We start from the raw sequence: 17770 nt of genomic DNA on the forward strand, positions 1-17770 counted from the left end.
GCAGTCGACTTACAAAAGCTTCGTCTGGTTCAAGTTAGCACTTACATTATGTGCCTCAGTCTGTAGTCAGATACTTGTCAATCAAAGACGATAAGACAAAACAACAGTGAACATCAAACAGTAGCTCTTTCAAATCCTTTCAGCCGCTCTGTGAACATGGCGCTGTACATAATTACTGAAAATAAAATGTTGGCACTAAAAGTGAACTCCGATGGTTGTGCAAAAGAGGAATCCTCCATGTTTTTGTTTTTACTTCTCCCCGCTGGGTTATATTTATTTAAGTCACTAGATGGCACTCTGAGGCAGCCCATCTCCCCGTCACAAACATACCCCCAACACACATGCATGAAAAACAAGGACTTCAAAAACAAGCTCTAGTAAAATGAGACAAACACCAGCAGTGATAACTCTCCCATGCATGACTCCAAGGCCTTGGTTGGCTCCTTTGGTACAGAAACCACAGTGTACTTCTTCTCCTCTTCACATACAGCCTCCTTCCTGTTTCCATCTCCCAGTCCAGCTCCTCTTCTCCTCCTCTTCCACGCCACCAGTGTTTCTCTGGACTCCCGACTGACTCGGCAGATTTCAGAGTCGAGTGTTTTGGTGTCGTTGCTCGCAGGTGTGCTACAAAGGGTCTAGAGCTGGCAAGTCCCAACCGAGCCTCTGCGTCAGTCTTTGACTAGCCTGTAAATGTGGTGCTGTGCGCCGTGCTCGCTGGTGGACACCTCGAAGACGTACGCTATGCACAGCAGGGTCTCCAGTGTGTCCCTGTTAGTCACCACCTGTAGGGGGACACAGGAGAGCCCAGTTCACGTCTTTACACTCTTTTCTTAAAAAATAAATGCAGTTGCAATACAAAAATGACAAATAGAAAAAGAGGATTGATTTTTCACCAACTTACCACTAATGAAATGTGTCTGTGAAAGCAAAGTTCACCCATTTCAGTCCTTAGGCAAGACAGTGAACACACATTGCCTCTGGTGGTTACAGATTGACACCAGTGTTCGGCAGTAGTGCTACCATCAGTGTGTGAATGTGTGACCGTAAAGCGCTTTGGGTCTTCGAGAAAGGTAGAAAAGCGATTCAAGCCACTTACTATGGAGACAAAATAGACTCATCCGGATTTGTACGTGCGTAATTCATCATCTATGCGTAACTTTGAATTTCTGAATGTTTAATTCTTGATTTGTGTGTAACTTTGGATTTGTGCGTTTGTAAGTCTTGATTTGTAACTCATACAATATATTTAGAGCATAAGTACAAAAATGAGGAATTTCAAAACCATAAAAATATAATTTACACTCGCACAACTTAAATTTACACCTTGAAACTAACTACAAAAATCGTTAAAATTACGCACAAATCGCTAGTTACACACTCAAAAAAACACATTCATACACAAATCTGATGTGAGACTTTTCATGCGTCCAAGATTTTTAAGTAAATGGTGCATTTAAATGCTGCTAGAATGCTCGGTCAACAGTTTCTTTTCAGGCATTTTGAACATAGATTGTGAATAATATCTGGTGAAACTTTCTCACATTTTTCACTTTTTTTAAACAGATATGCACAAAAATGTATACATAAAAGTCTAAAAATGTGTTTTTACAGCAGAGTATCAGGACCACTTTATAAACAAAAATAATTATTTAATTACGACTTTAAATCTTGTACATTTACCAAAAAAAAGTGGTAAATGTTAAATTACAAGAATAAAGTCGTATATTTATGACTTCAAAGTCATAGGCTAAATGTATGACTTTTTTTCATACATTAATAACTTTTAATCTCATAAATTTACGTGATTTAAAGTCGTAAATTTACAAGAAAACAGCTTGTGAATTTACGTGATTTAGAGTCGTAAATTAATGAGAAAAGAACCAAAGTTGTTTTTTTTTTATCAGAGTCGTGCTCAAAGATGAAAGATGTAGCGTATCTTTTAAAGATGTATTTCCAGATCAGTGCTAAAAACAAACAAAAAAAATTCTGAAATTTTTGGTTACTCGAAATCAAATTATCAGTGAAGCTGACTTTTTGGCTTTGGTGTCGGTAATCCAAGACGCTTTTCACAGTTTAGTCGGTCTGCCGGTCATTCTCTTGACTGTGGGCTTCCTTCCACTATAATCTCACAAATTTTTAAGATTTTTCTCGTAAATTTTCGAGATTAAAACTCATAGATTTGCGAGATTAAAAATTGTAAATTTACGAGACATAAAGTCGTAATTTTATGAGAAAAAAACTCGTAATATTACTGTTTTTGTTTCTTTTCTTTTTTTGGTGGCCCTAATACTCCGTCGAAGAACCCGAGTTGGTCAGCCCTTGTATTGTATAAGTTGCAAACTTAAGAATCACGCATGCACAAATTGGGGTGAGTCTATTTTCTCTCCATAGTTTACCATTTTACTACTAACATTAAATATTTTATGTTTCTGACGCCATCCTGTTATATAGGAATATTATTTTATGGATCATTTCGATTGAATTCACTACAATTGCACATACAAACAAAACAAACTGCATGTACAAGTCTCCTCCCACGGCTGCAACAAACATCAACGCACAATTAACAGCTCATTGAACTTGAAAATTAGCATTTTCACCAGGTTTTAAAGATGAACTCTGTCCATGAAGGGAGTTCAGGAGCTCAGTGGGAGATTTCCCTGCAAAACCCGTATGTTCAGTAGCGGCCTGCAAGTTCTCATACTGGCCCTTTTGTTGATCAGCATTGTCACAAAACTCCTTTAACTGGCCAGACAGAACTGCTGGAAGGTTGAAAGTGGCGGACAAATTGTTTTCCCTGCTGAGACAGTCTCGCTAGCCTAGGGGTCGGGCGGCCAATGATCTAAATTATATTTTGGACAAATATATATAAATAAAAAACATTTCTCTGTGATTTAGACGCCTCTTTTCAGATAATTTTAGGTCTTCACTGAAAGCTTTGCAGGCCCTGACAGTTCGACACTGCTAGTATGGAATGTGACAACGGAACACAGATACATCTGTGTTTAAAGCTTGTTAATGTGCATTTAGTTGACTATCGTCGCACTATTACATACGTTTCTTTGTATATTCTATCCATATACATGCTTATGAGGTGTTCAAGGTTAATAGGAGCTAAATCAGCCCATTCAGACACACTAATGACATGCTGCAATGTGGTCGCCAATTCAATTCAGTTTTTTTTATAAAGCACCAATTCACCACAGAGGTCAGTGTGGGCTCATCGTCCCCTGGCTCCTTCTACAGGAATGCAGTCGTCAGTAGAAGGAACACAAATGTCTTTGAACCCTGTTGTCGTGGACCACTCGGTTACTATAGCGATACACTCCACTCGGCTCGCTTTCGTCTCAGTGTCCGTTGTCTGAGGAGGACAGAGGCTCATTCAGGAAGAAGTTGCTGCAGAATGGGTGAAATGGTCTGTGAGGAACAGCATAAAAGCTTCTGTTTCTCTTAGCTTATAGCTTCACTTTAAGTAACGTCTGAACAAAATAGTCAAAAGAACGAAGACACTTCATCTTCTCCAAAGAACATGGATAGAGCCATGTGAAAAATGAAGGTCAAGGAGTTTATTTTGATGCTTGAGTGCTTTGCAGACAATGACACATCCACAGAGCATGAAGCCAGCTTCATTCTGTAGCTTAACCGTTCGCTGGAGGATGTTTGATTACAAGATTGCTGTACTCTAAAACACTAAAGAACGGACTCTTGAATCCATGGTCAAATGTTGAGCAGATCTCCTCATATCAACTTAAATACAAACTTTTTATGGGCGAAATATTTTTGATGTCTAAAAAAGGTGTGATGACATTTGCAGAAAGAAGTGTTGCTAATTTTTTTTTCCTTTTATTTTCTCATCACTCTGATTTGCTTTTAAGGAGGTATTCTTCATTCAACTGTATCCAAAACAATTAAAGGAAAATAGGAGCTTAACTAAAGATGACTTTTCTGCATTATTACCAAAAAAAAAACAATTATGTGGGTGTTTTTGCAACTGTTTAAAGCTAGTTTAAGTTTGGAAGGAATCAACAAATACGGATTTCATTAGAAATACCTAAAAGCTCCAAAAAGGTAAAGAAAAAAAGGACAGAAAGGGATTTGTTAAAGGGTAACCAAACCCTAAATCAACTGTTTTTGGGTTTTGATCTCTATACATGGAGCTTTAAAAGTGATTGTCATTCTCAAATTTATGATAAATTGAAAAAAAATGTTTAATTCTTGAAAATATAGTCAAAAACCCTCTGTGTGTTGCCCCCTAAAGGTTGAATTGAGGTATTACAGTTGAATTTTGTGATTGGTCAAACCATGCAAGTTTCAGAAGTCTCACGCTGGGAGCAGCTGCCCCCTTTTTAATTTGCTCAATTAAAAATTTTTTTTTCCTCTCTAAAGCACTTTAGTAGTCTGCCAGAATAAAGTCCATCCATCCGCCTTCTGAATCCCTTTAGGGGTCACGGGTTGCTGGAGCTTATCCCAGCTGATGTTGGAGGTTACACCCTGTACGGGTCACCAGAGTGTTGTAGGGTCACACAATCACACACATATGGCTGAGGGCAATCTAGAAACACCAATTAACCTTTGAAGCATGTTTGTGGGAGGAAACCAGACTGCCCACACATGTACAGCAAAGTCCCAGCTGGGATTCGAACTGGGGCCTTCTTGTTGTGAGGCTAACCGCTGCACCATCATGCATTCATCCCAATACACACATAAACATGTTTGTTATCCATCCATCCACCTCTGTGCTTTTGTGCTTTAAAAATTCCCTGCCCCCCTATTTTAATAACTTAACCCTTATATTGCGTTCGGGTCAAAATGGACCCAAGTGTAAAAACGGGTCAATTTTGACCCAAACACACTATATATATTTTGTTTGGGTGTTAAGTTTAAAAAAACATATAAACTGTAGTTTTGGTCAAATGACCCACAATGCATTGAGCTGATCTCAAAAAGAGTTTTTTTATTTTTCCCGTCTCTTCTTCCAAACATCAATGAAAGTTACCTTATCCCTGTATCGGAGCTTGCATGTAACCATAGAAACGCCCCGCCCCCTCCTCCTCAGCGTGAGTGTGTACCTGTAGGATGGTGAAGTTTTCCAGTACGCTGTTCATCATGTACTTCTCCGGCAGATGTTTAAGCTTGTGAATGAAATTGATCATGTATTCACATAACGGGGATCTGTGGATCCGGAACACGTAGCGCCCGTTCTCGAAACGTGCGTACTCCGTCTGCGGAGGGAAGAAAAGCTGCTAAGTTCAATTCAGCTTGAAATGACAAAAAACATGAAAACACACCAAAAAACAAGTCATGTGACCCACTGAAAGGCAAATGGAAGCGTTGGATCTATGTGATAAGCTGTAATGTGAGTAATGCAATATACCTAATGCAGCATATGGCATGCCAGATTTGACAATAAACATATTTCTCGTGGCAACCATAATCAAATGATGAAGCCATTAAACATCATCATGTGGCTTAGTGAGGCAGATGGCTCAAACGGACGATGTGTGTGTTTGTGTATTTATGCTGGACAATCCGTCAGCCGTTGGGTGGGGGCAGGGCGATGACCTTATATAGTTAACAGGAAATTTAGGGCTTAGTCGGGCTGGGGAGATTTCTGAATCAGCTTCCTGACCACAGATTTAGCTGTAATTGACTGGAATCGGCAGCAGTCATTCACTCAGGGAGATGACGGTGGTTTTGGATGCAGTCACGACCCTTTAACATCAAAATATTGCTCATCTATTACCTAATTTGAGGTTTATCGTTCAATGTTTGGTGGATAAAACTGAGACTACATTACAGCAGGGGGGCGCGGTTTTGCAAGTTGATTTGAGTTTTGACACAAACAGAGCATGGGATTTTACAATGCAATAGAATATAAGTTACTTTTAAATGAATTTGAAGCAAACCATGTATCAAAATGTCATTTTAAGATATTGAATTGTAAATTGCAAAATGCATTGTCATTTGAATTATGACATCAAATATACAATGCAATTGATTTTGTTTTTATTCAATATTTTATTAAAAAAAATCGGATATTGAATTGCAAATGTTTATATTGAATTGTAAATTGTAAAATGTATTTTCATATTAAAAGCCTCATTTGAATATTGAATTGTCAATTGACAAATGCATTTTCAAAATGAAAGGTCAAATTTCATATTGAATTGTAAATTACAAAATCCCTTGTCATTTGAATTATTGCATCAAAAACCATGACAATATACAATGCAACTGATTATGCTTTTATTCAATATTTCATTTTAAAAATTGTGATATTGTAAATTTTCATATTGAATTGTAAATTACAACATGAATTATCATTTTACAAGCCTGAATTAAATATTGAATTGCAAATTGAAAAATGCATTCTCAAATTGCATGATGAATTTGCAAAGTGAATTGTCAATTGAAAAATGCATAAAACTTTGAATTATGAGCTAAAAAAACTTCCAAACTATTCCTCAGCAAAGTATTTTATTCCAGAATATCAGTAAGGCATTGAATGTGAAGCCCTGAATAACTCAATCCTAAGAAGTTCACATCTCAAAGTCTTACCTCAACTTTCTCAACAACCTGTTTCCCAAAGGAGCACACTTTGGTGGACGAGGTGATAACCATGTTCTCAGAGCTCTCATACTGGCTGGACACGCCATAAAAGAAGTTGCTGTCGTCTTGCAAGTTTATACTCAGGTCCGCCTGAAAGACAAAGCAGAAAGTAGGCCTAAAAAAACAGAAAATGTTCTTTTTTAAGTGTCACTGTTAGCCTAAAGATGATAAAATAATATTTTCACATGCACTATGCACTCCTACTCTGATATAATTCAACAAACATGAGACCTTATTAACAAATAATGAAAACTCTTCTTTAAGAAAAACACACAAGAATGATTTTAAATGGGCACTACCCTAAAATTCTAAAAAAACATTCTACTTTTTGAGGTTTTAAGTGCATTATACTGTTCATTCCTCACTATAAAGAACCCAAAAGCAGTATTTTGATCCGTTCATGCATTTAAGAGTAATCCTCGAAAAACCAGGTGGTTTCTACACTTTAGATATAGTGGATGAGTTAGAGTTTTGTGTATAAAACTCCCCAGTCTATGTCTGGGTGATGGAGGACGTCAGCATCCCCAGTCGTCAGCTGGATTTTCTCTGTGGTTGCAAAAATCAAACAATAGGGGATAAATACTGGCATCAGAGAATAAATAGCCATATCAATGACCCGTGAAGAGGCAAAAAGACAACAACAGGCGAGACATAAATGAGAGCGGCAGCCCCAGCACCTCTTCAAGGAGGTCATAATGGACAGACATTTGAACAACAGCCTCTGGCCATCAGTAAACAGCCTTTATGAGTTCAATATTTGCTCCATCACAACTTATTTCTCAAATGTGTTTCTCTTCTCCTGATTAGCAAATTACTGCTTTCATTAAAGAAAAAAAAACATCTCAAATAATTCCCGACTGGCTGAGTTCTACAGGTTAGAAGGAGACGGTTGAAACTCTTGATGTGGACAACAAAGACATATATTTCATGAGTTTTGATCATCAACAGCCTCCTGGATGATTAACAACGTTAGTGCTTTATAGGGATCAAAGCTGCACAATACAGGCAGTTTATAGTTGTTTATGAGTTTATTAACTGCACTTTTAAATAAAGACTGAACAAGGTGCAGGTGTTAGTTCTGACTAACCCAAAATAGTACAAATCTTTTTTGTTTGTTGTCAAAAACATCAAAAAGGTTAAGCCTTTAAAGTCCAACTCCAATCATTATTTTATATTTTGTAAAAGTGTTTCCAGTGTTCTTTTCATTTTAATTGTACTGTTTATAGCAAAATAAAAACCTGTTTTGTTTTCTAGGACATAGTTTCTGCAGAGCAGCAGAAGTTCAAAAGATATTCACCATGTAGTTATGAGCAGGGTTGTTGAATTTTGATCTAAATTTTGTTCACATATGTAAAGAAAATTAACACCATTTTCATCGGAGTGGGTCTACAACGCATCAAAATGTCTACCTTTTTAGCTCATTAAAAGGTCTTCAACCACTTTGTGGTGCTGTCCGGATTTGCAATTCCAAAATTGAGTGTGCTAGAAATTCCCAGAAGTCTTTGCGAAAAACTAGTGTCTATCAATGCTCACTACATAGACCACAATGCATTGCATTTGAACAGTTTTTGCCCCCAAAAAATGCTTAAATGCAATTTTTAAGTAAACCATCAATGTTTTCATAGCAAGAAAACGGTGGATTCATAAATAGACGTAAAAAACTAGTATTGATTAGATTTTGACTTTGTGAAAAGTAGTGATTATGGTTTCCAAATTACTTTTAAAATCCAGGGTACTAGATAGTTCTGTAAGATATAGTTATTTGGATTACGGAGGAAATTCAGACATGACATTTGCCTATAAGAGAGTCGGAAAATGTTGGGAGAGAAAACACTTTTTCCAGAAAACATGGAATTGTCTATATATCAATGAGTAATTCACAATTCTTTGAATGTCACAAAAGTTTAATCAAAGTTTAAAATGAAGAAAAGCAACCCAAATATGGAAGTTGAAGACAAAACCTTTAATATAACCTTTATTGTTGGATTTATTTACCAAAATAAGCTTAACGTAAAGATGGCAAACACATTTTAGCTGAAATTTATGCCAAACATTTGTGCACTGGACTGATCCAAGCAAAAAATAGCCCAATTTAAAGGCAGGAAGCAGCAGCAATGTTTCTTTATGTGGGAGTGGAGCCACACATCTCTCTTCCTCCCCCTGGTTCAGCTTTGAATTGAGGTGAGGATAATCCGATTTCAGATCGGGCTCGGGTGCCATCTCCTCTGTCAGACAGCTGAGCTGTTTCACCTTTTTTCCCTGTCGGGCTCTTGTCTTCTAATGGGCCATTGAGACAACGCTCATCCTCCTCTCATCTCCTCATCACCCCGTTCGTCTTCATCCCTCGCTGGTGTAATTCCCCTATTTGTCTTCATCCGTAAGGCCCGATGACCCTCCCCAAACCTCCGTTCCCTGCTTTCCTAACAGCCTGCGAGGGAATTCATCCAATTACAATCAGTGGCGTACAATTGGCTGATTAGATCATGGCGGGCAGGCTGGCTGTGTAACAATTTAGCAGAGCCGCTTCAAATCGGATTCCCCTCGCACTTCAAAGGCGTGAGACAATCCGTTAGGACAGGGCCACGGGCGCTGGAGGGGGGTGGAGAAAAAGAAGGTGGGGAGCAGAGGACGGCAGCCAGCGGCCAACAGGGATGGGGGGTGGGGGGTGGGGTGGAAATTAAATCTAGAATACCATAGCTTTGGAGGTGGGTCAGCCACCTGTCATGGTCACCATGCCAACCTGCTCCTCAGCACACCTCGAAGTCACGACCTGCCTCGTGGCGATGTCACAGCGGCGGCAGCAACATCAAATCACAAAGCCTCAACTTTCATTTTATGTTCGGAGGTGTTGAGGATTTCATTTTGTTTATTCTTTTAGCCAAGAGCATTTGGGTGGTTGTTGAAAAGTCCAGCCGTTTTGTTGCATTTCCATGTTTTACCATGATGCCTTGAGAATTGGACATTCCCTCCCTTCAGGGATACGGAGTGATGGCGGACAGTATTATGAGCTTGTTTTGCTTTTTCTCAGAGCCGGCGGTTGAGTGTAGCGTTACACCAATGAAAGACTTGTTGCTTACATGTCAACCGGCATTTCTCCTGCCATCCCTATTTCTTCTTCACACTGTCTACGTCCCTATTTGTATCTCCTGCTCTTTACTGCTGTCTCGCCCTACTTTTCTTCATGATATACGGCGCGGGGTTACCGATCCCTTCCTTGCTGGCGCTCATGAATCAAACGTGCCTTGCCCAGCTGCTCTTTGCTAGGAATGAAGAGGACCCTTTCCAACACGGTGCCACTCACCAATGTCTTTTATCCCTCCACAATAAATAATGTGGAAGCCGAGCATGCGAGAAGAGGAATGCCACATATACAAAGCCATCTGGTGACATGAGATGCAAGGCGGCACTCTGAACTTGACCCTCGTGGATTTTTGTGTGCTAAACCAGAGCAGTTAAAGTCACGATTCGCTTCTTATTTGCTTCACCTGTGACCTAAACGTGTTTTTGAGTGTTTGATTCTAGTAGTTCCTGTTACTTTTCGTGTCTTGGAACAAGTGCGGGACAAGATCTTCCCCTGGAACCTGCAGATAGCGTGTCGTAGTACATTCCTGTAGAAAGCTTTTTGATCTAAATGTCCCGCCTATCAGATCTTCAAACATTGAAAGTTGCTAATAGAGTTAACCCTCCTATGGAGTGAATACTTTTTTGTGTGGTTGTTGCTCAAACACTACTGTTCAAAAAATATTAAATCTATCATGACAGACAACAGATGGAGCTTTTGTCTTTGCAGAGCAATTACTATTAGTCAGTTAACAGGTTGCTTTCATCAATGTACGGTAACTTCCTTGTAAGCTGCATTCCAAGAAAATGTTTGATTTAGTTTTTCAGCTTTTAGAGTTGTGGAGGCCTAGATAAGAAAGTTTTATTCAGCATGCTTCAAACTGAAGATGACATTAGTTGTTTAGGTTGTTAAATAATTGGGGGATAGTAACTTACCATATTTTCCAGGGTATAAGTTGCTGTTTTTTTCGTAGCGTAGCCAGGAGTCTGACTTATTCTCAGGAGCAACTTATTTATGATTTTATTTTAAACATAAATAGGCTAATATATTTGTCATTTTTCCACTAGCAACTAGTTGCCCTGTTTCCGCTAACAACCACTAGAGGGCGTTGTATTTTCTTCTGACAGTGCCAGACGAAGAAGTGTTGTCCAAAACAAACATGGAGGAGAATCTGATTGTTTTACTCTTAAATTTTGATCTTTTTCTCATTTGCATCCAAGCATTATTATTATTCTTTTTATTTAAAATACAACTTATACTCCAGAGTGACTTATATATGGTTTTCTTCTCCTTGATTAGACATTTTTTGCTCCTGCGATTTATACTCTGGTGCGACTTATAATCCAGAAAATACAGTAAGCTAAAAAGTTCTTGTTTCACAGTTTTTGTTTGGCAGCCATCATTTTGTTTCAGGGTGTGGTCAATTCAGCTCAACTGGGCAAAACTTGTAAGTGTTGAGCCTCTGGAATTAATACGGGCAACCTTAAAGACGGCATGGTGTTGTTGTGATCCGTCAAAGCATTGGCCTAAAAAGCTCGACTGACCTGATACTTTCCTCACATAAATTCTTCAATATAAGTGCAAAAGTTTAGGTCTTGCCATTAATTTCACACTTAATTGAATTTCTTAGCAATAAAAATATTGTTACTGTTACATTTATGTAGTTAATGATGTTAGATCACTGTGAGTTTCTTAAGTAAGTGCATATGGAGGGATGGACCTACCCAATTCCAGTTTTAAAACTAAGAACAACACCACACACAGTGACTATAAAAGACATGTTTCTGTCTGGTGTTTGAATATTCCCCTCGTGCATGTATCCAGGCACTCTGGTATCCTCCTAGAGTCCAGAAACACACTTCATAAGTTAATTGGTGACTAAATTGTCCCTAGGTGTGTGTAATTGTACCCTGCCTTCGCCCACCAGTAGCTGGGTTGGTCCCGTGACTCTGAAATTGATTCTGCTGGCTCAAGTTTCATCCAAAGCTACGGTATCCATTTATAACCTCAGGTATGGGATTTAAAATATTTTGTGGAATCTGAATTTAAAATCGAAGTCATGGCGATTCCTTTTAAGACAGTATTTGTAATAAAGAAGAGTTTCTAATATGGGTGCTGTAAGTTTGTGGGTTGTCCAGGCCCACAGAGGGTCGTAGACAGGAGATCTTAAGTCCAGGTTTCTGTTGCAATTCCCTTGAGGCTCATACGGGAACCTCAAGAGACGTCATAACAATGGCAGGTACAATTGTTGTGTAAGTGTATCATAAAGTATTTTTAAGGATATTGTAAGATACACACACTCGTGACATACAGATGATGCTGTTGTACGGTGCCCTACTGTCGGGCTCTAGTAAGGTGTTGGTTCCTTAATGACTGCTAGCAAACGCTGCACGCATAGGGTGTGCAGGCGATACCTACGTGCTTGAAGGATGTTCACACAAACTACACTCTAATTTCCCAATTTCTAACAAGCTTTGTTTCCATTACACATACACGCAACTCTTTATTGAAATTCTAGAAATGTAAAAAAAAAACCACCTTTTCGCAATTACACTGTTTCCATTAAATCGTAATTATGTAAATAAACACAAACCAACTCATGATACGTCATTCTAAAACATAGCGATGGATGTGAACAATACTTTGATTTACAACAGATGCATTCAAATTTCTGTCACGGCACTATAGCACTCATCATCATCTATCAAAGGAGACGTTGGCGTTTTATTCAGGCCATGGAGCAGCAAGCTACGGGGGAGCAGCTACAACCTAGGAAATCTTGGTTGGTGATTTTATGGAAGATCTGTGGATTTAACTATTCCACCTGACATGCTCAACCTTTAATGAGCTGTGTAACGCTGTGGGACCTCTTGTGGTGCAGCCACTTTTGGTCATGTGACTCATTTAATAATAAAAAAAAAAGGTTTCTATTGCAGTTTTGCCAAATATGTCAATTTCAATATACCTCAAAAACCACCTCATCCAAGCACGAAAACGTTTTGGGTAAATGCAAGTTTTTTATCACAAATCCAATTCGAGCATTTTCATAGTAAATGAAAACACAGGCCGCTCATAAGGAGCGCAAATGTATCACTTGAACAGCACTGAGGGACAGACCACTTGCGCAGTGTGTGCATGTGGTCTGTCCCTGCGGAGGGGATTGTTGAAAAACATAACAATCTGTGTGGTACGCCTGCATCTCACCTACTTTTCCCTTACTTACCTTTACCTGTTGTTTAAGTGTTCGCTACACCCATTGACATGAATAGAGATGGACAAAACAAAGATGTGACCTTGGGGTCAGCTAGCATGTAGCTGAAATATTAGCTAAATTCCATAACAGCCTAAAAAATCTTAGCAAATGCCAAAATAGTCCAAAAAGCTAGCAAAAGGTCAATTTTTAAAACTGAAACTGTAATTTTTTGACATAATTGTGAATAAAAAAAGACATGAAGATTATTGCAGAATAAATCAACTTAAACCTTAAATAACTTTCATTATTTTACTCTGCATAAAAATATATATTTTGCCAAAATTATATAAGTTAGAAATAAGTGCAAGATAACACCAGACCATCTATAACAATAAAAAAAAAAGATCTGGAGGGCCGGATATAATTACCCGGGGGCCGGATACAGGCCTTGACTTTGACACATGTGACATAAGGGCCAGGTAAGTAATTACAAAAAAAAAGTCCAAGAATATAGTTTGAAAAAAATCCAAAAGACTTACTTTGATATAAAGTCACACCAGAACTGAGCAACAGTGATTGACAGGAGTGTTTTTAGCTTATTTTTCACATTTTTAGACATTCTTCACAATGCCTCCTTCTGTCTGTGGGCTGAGAAAGTTGTTGTGTTGTTGTCTCTAAGCGTATATACACTTTGTTGAGGGGGTAGAGGGGGGGTCTATAAATAAGACCATGTGTGAGTGTGTGGTGGACTCTAATAATGCAGGGACAGGTGTCTCGGCTCACATTTCTCCTAGTGAAAGATCTTGCCTGCCACTCTCCCCCAAGGCTGCTGTCACACACACTCTCATCACCGACACACACACACTCACAAAAGATGGCCAGCACTGCCCACTTCACGGGCGTGTTAGCCAACAGTTAAGACTGAAGGAACTATGACTTTTTTAACGTTTCAGGACCTAAGTTTCACTTACGTTTCTGTTAATCCAGCACTTTATCTATATAAACACAGGGAATGACGCGAGGCCATTAACAGCTAACAGCTGTTACAAAACATTAACAGGAATATTCATTGTACTGATCTTTGGCCTCATGATGCTGGGAGGATGATATGATGATGAAACACACTGCGTTCGGACATCAGACTACACTAGCTTGTTTTTAAATCCAAGGGTGGTTCATCATTTGAAAGTAATTGCAAAAGGCTGTTTTAAAGTAGAAGAAAAAAAAATATTTTACCCAAAACTTGACAAGAAAGAAAGCATTCTGGGGCCCTTTGTCGAAAAGTTCCTTGAGGCCCCCTTTCTTCTCAGGGAATTTGTCATAGATCTGCCTGACGTCCACCGACTCCAGATAGGGGTCGCTGTAGGTCGGGTTGGACTGGCCGATGTGCACAAATAGATGCTTGTTGAACTGGAAAAAAAGATGGAAATGAATGTAGAAAAAAAAATAGTAAATAATTTGTTTAATAGGGTTTTATTAACTCAAAATGTATTTTTCCATGCAGATTAATCTGTAACAGTAGATAATCTCTCACCTTAACATTCTTTTTCAAACTAACTTTTACACTTTTTGACATAAGACTTTACTTAGATTTGAATTTATTCAAATTTAAAAGTGTAAATTAGTCGCCTTATTTTAGTTTTACAAGTACTTGATTAAAATATTGAGTAATAAAGTAAAATGAGGCTTGAAAAACACATTTGATTGCACTCACAGTTTCTGGGTCTTGAGGTTGCTCCAAGAAGGCGGAGAACTCCAGCATTCGCAGCTTGGAGCTGGCAATACTTCTACCTTGCCATGGGGGGGCACCAGGAGACATGGACAGCCCCGCTGTACTTTCATAGCCTAGTATAGCGAGGGGAGCAAGCATAGAAATTACATATTTAAAAGCAAGAAAAACTTGAAAAAATATATTAAAATCTCTTTTTTTCTGTGCTTCCTAAACTCATCCCATTTTGTTTCATCACTTTTGCTGACAAAGCGACGGTCTGTCAACACAACAGAGGAGAGAGGGAGCACGCACCTGCTATTGGGGCTGGGCCAGTCGCTTGCATAGCATAACTCTGATGGGAGAAGGGCTTAATGCTGAGGAGAAGAGACAGAGAGAGATTTGTTACGCTCTGTCTCAGCCTCATAACCCCAACTGATCAACTAATTAGACCGCCTGACCTAAAAAAAAAACACAAAGTGGGGGGATGGTGTGCCAAATATCAAAGAGATTAAAGACCAACTCCAATAAAAATTATTTTTCTGGTGTTTTTAACATGCATGATGGAAAACACACTTAAGAAAATTTCATTATTCACATTTTTGTGATTTAGGGAAAAGAATACTGTTTTGTAAAAAGCTTGTAAGTGTGATAAAGAATCTACAATTGGCAGACCACAAGCTTCCTGTTTCGCTTAAACCACTTATAGACGACTAGATCCATGTACAACTTTGTTCTCCTTGTCCGAGATTGCATCTGACATGAAACTGTACGTGTCAGAGCGTTCAAACAGATAATGAGAAAGGAGGTCAGGGTTACTATTGTATATCTTCCAATAGTAGCCGGTCTTTAATTAACGCCGGTCTCTGACTGTCACAAACGGGCAGACAGCTGCAGTTTTATCAGTTCAGACAGGAACTAGGCAAACCTAAAAGTCCACAGAACCAAATCAAGGTCAGACAGGCAGAGGTCATACACGAGTGTAGAATAATCCAAAAAGAGACTAGAGATGTCAGAGTAAAAGCCAGGGTCAAGGCAGGCAGCAGGCAGTCAGAGATAAAGCAGGGTCAGAAATAGAAGATCAGGTCCATGTAGAAACGCTCAGTAATGCAGGTAGGGGGGCACAAAACAATACTTCACACTGAGTGAGGCTCTGTGCAGTGATTAAGTATCCTGTGGGTGATTGGCAAATGAGAGACAGCTGAGCAGCATCCTGTGCGCCCTTGTTGCTAGGAGATGAAGTGCAGTCAGTACTCTGGAGACTGCTCCGGCCGGTGACCAGAGGGGGAGACAGAGCGCTGACTCCTGACACTAATAGGTGTTAGTTACTTTAGACATAAGTCTCTCCGGAGTATAAGTCGCACTTTTAAGAGAAAAGTCCAACATTTATGAACAAATTCAACAAGCTTGACATAGCATTGCATTTGACACCAAACGTGATTCATGCCTTCCAGGGCAACCGGTTGTTAGTGGAGAAAATAACAAATATAAGAGCCTATTGATGTAAAAAAAAAATCACAAATAAGTCGCTCCTGAGTATAAGTTGCACCGCTGACCAATCTGAAAAAAACGTGACTTATAGTCCTGAAAATACGGTATAACACATCTAAAGATGATCGGAGTGAGTCTTTAAGAGAATGTCGTAGAACAATAAGAATAGCTCCTTACTCTTCATGGCTTCCTGGCTGTCCGGGAAGAGTCCCATGCCAGAACTGAGGAAATAAAAAAAATATTTAAAAAATCAGAGAAAAAAAATATTATTACAGCAAGAATCAAGCTACTGGGTAGGTTCTACATTCAAAATAAAAGCATTCATGTGATTGGTAAAAATATCAAACTGCAGTTAAAAGCTGTTTTACATCAAAAAACATAAATATAGAGACCAACTAATAGAAAGATGAATTCATAAGCTTCTACTTAAATAATGTCTAATGCACACTATCAATCATTACGACGACAGTTGATGATTAATAATATTAAAATTTCTTAATTGAAAACTACAAAATTCCACATGCAGTTGAATCACTTGTACTAAGGCCTCGTTGGGTAGTGCAGAGATTACTTTTATGGGTACATCCATTTGTGATGAAAGAACTACTAGTGGGTGTGAATGAGGGGATGCTGTGACACTGAAGTAAGACTCACCCCACCAGTAGTGGAGTAAACTGGTCTAGAGAGGCCCTGGAGAGTCATCTTGTTCTGGAAGGCTGTGGGTGAGATGATCTGTGCTGAGGACATGGTGGCCATACTCTGGAGAGCCTTGTCTTTGGCAGCTTGGTCCTACAGAGACAGGCAGGCGGTGGACATTAGATAAGCTGACAAAAGGACAGTACGTATCAGATTCATTTTAAGGAAGTGGATTTCTTTCAGGCTTTACACAGTCAGAGTCCTAAAAAAGGGAAAGGAGCGACGGTCTTGCATCACGGGTGAATCCATGCCAGGGCGAGAACTGGAAAGAAGTTAATATTACAGTCAAGGGCCTTTGGGTCAAGAGTTAAGTTTATTGCTTTGGCAGGATGAGCCGGTGATGACAACTAGCTTCTGTTGGAGGTCACACAAGAAGCAAATTTGGCTTTTCACGACACCGTCTGAGTTTAAGAACGAATTAGCAAAAAATAAATGACACGGTATCCCGCAAAGCAACGTGTTAAGACACTCCTGGTTTTGAATCCACTCCCTCAGCACTTTCCGAACCACACAAGAACACAGGCGCTCGCTGCCCTGCCCGAATGTGCAAGGCCACACGGTGCATTCTTCTTCTCAGAACTGACTAACACAAGGGCATAGCTGAAATATGGGGGGGTACATGTGGCAGGGATCTCAGTTACACCATAGACGTGTTTAAAAAGGGCTGTCACAGGGGCCAACCCTGTGACCGGCGCAGAGCTCTGCCAGATGAACCCTCCTGGCTTCTGTCCAAGGTGAGGGACGGTCCCGCCTCGGCTGAGGGAGTCTGTGAGCAAACGCCGGCGAGAAATGCAAACTGAGAAAGTGCTGGGGAGACAGAGATGTGTTAGCTCCCGCTCAACCGCAAGGAAAAACTTTTATTGCCACACTTCCCAAAATACAACACCTAAAATGAATAACCGTGGCATTGATTTGCTCCCTGAAAATGTAATTTATTTGTTGATAATGCGGCACGGCGGGCCCCAGGCTTTGTGAGATATGTTCACATTTTATCAAATTGTGTCCGGATCAG

The 17770-nt window shown here is 39.4% G+C and overlaps 1 protein-coding gene across 1 annotated transcript in view; it reads right to left on the reverse strand.

Moving 5' to 3' along the window:
- The window catches only part of LOC112152027 (transcriptional enhancer factor TEF-3), a gene marked incomplete at its 3' end in the record, with an annotated part of 36712 nt that continues 18942 nt past the window's right edge, over window positions 1–17770 (reverse strand). The window contains 8 exon segments of the mRNA XM_024281250.2: window positions 1–782; window positions 5070–5222; window positions 6559–6699; window positions 14100–14273; window positions 14578–14708; window positions 14887–14948; window positions 16240–16283; window positions 16717–16851. Of these exon segments, the coding sequence (XP_024137018.1) occupies window positions 669–782; window positions 5070–5222; window positions 6559–6699; window positions 14100–14273; window positions 14578–14708; window positions 14887–14948; window positions 16240–16283; window positions 16717–16851 (954 nt within the window).

This window comes from Oryzias melastigma, linkage group LG6, assembly GCF_002922805.2.
Source record: "Oryzias melastigma strain HK-1 linkage group LG6, ASM292280v2, whole genome shotgun sequence".
NCBI lineage: Eukaryota > Metazoa > Chordata > Actinopteri > Beloniformes > Adrianichthyidae > Oryzias > Oryzias melastigma.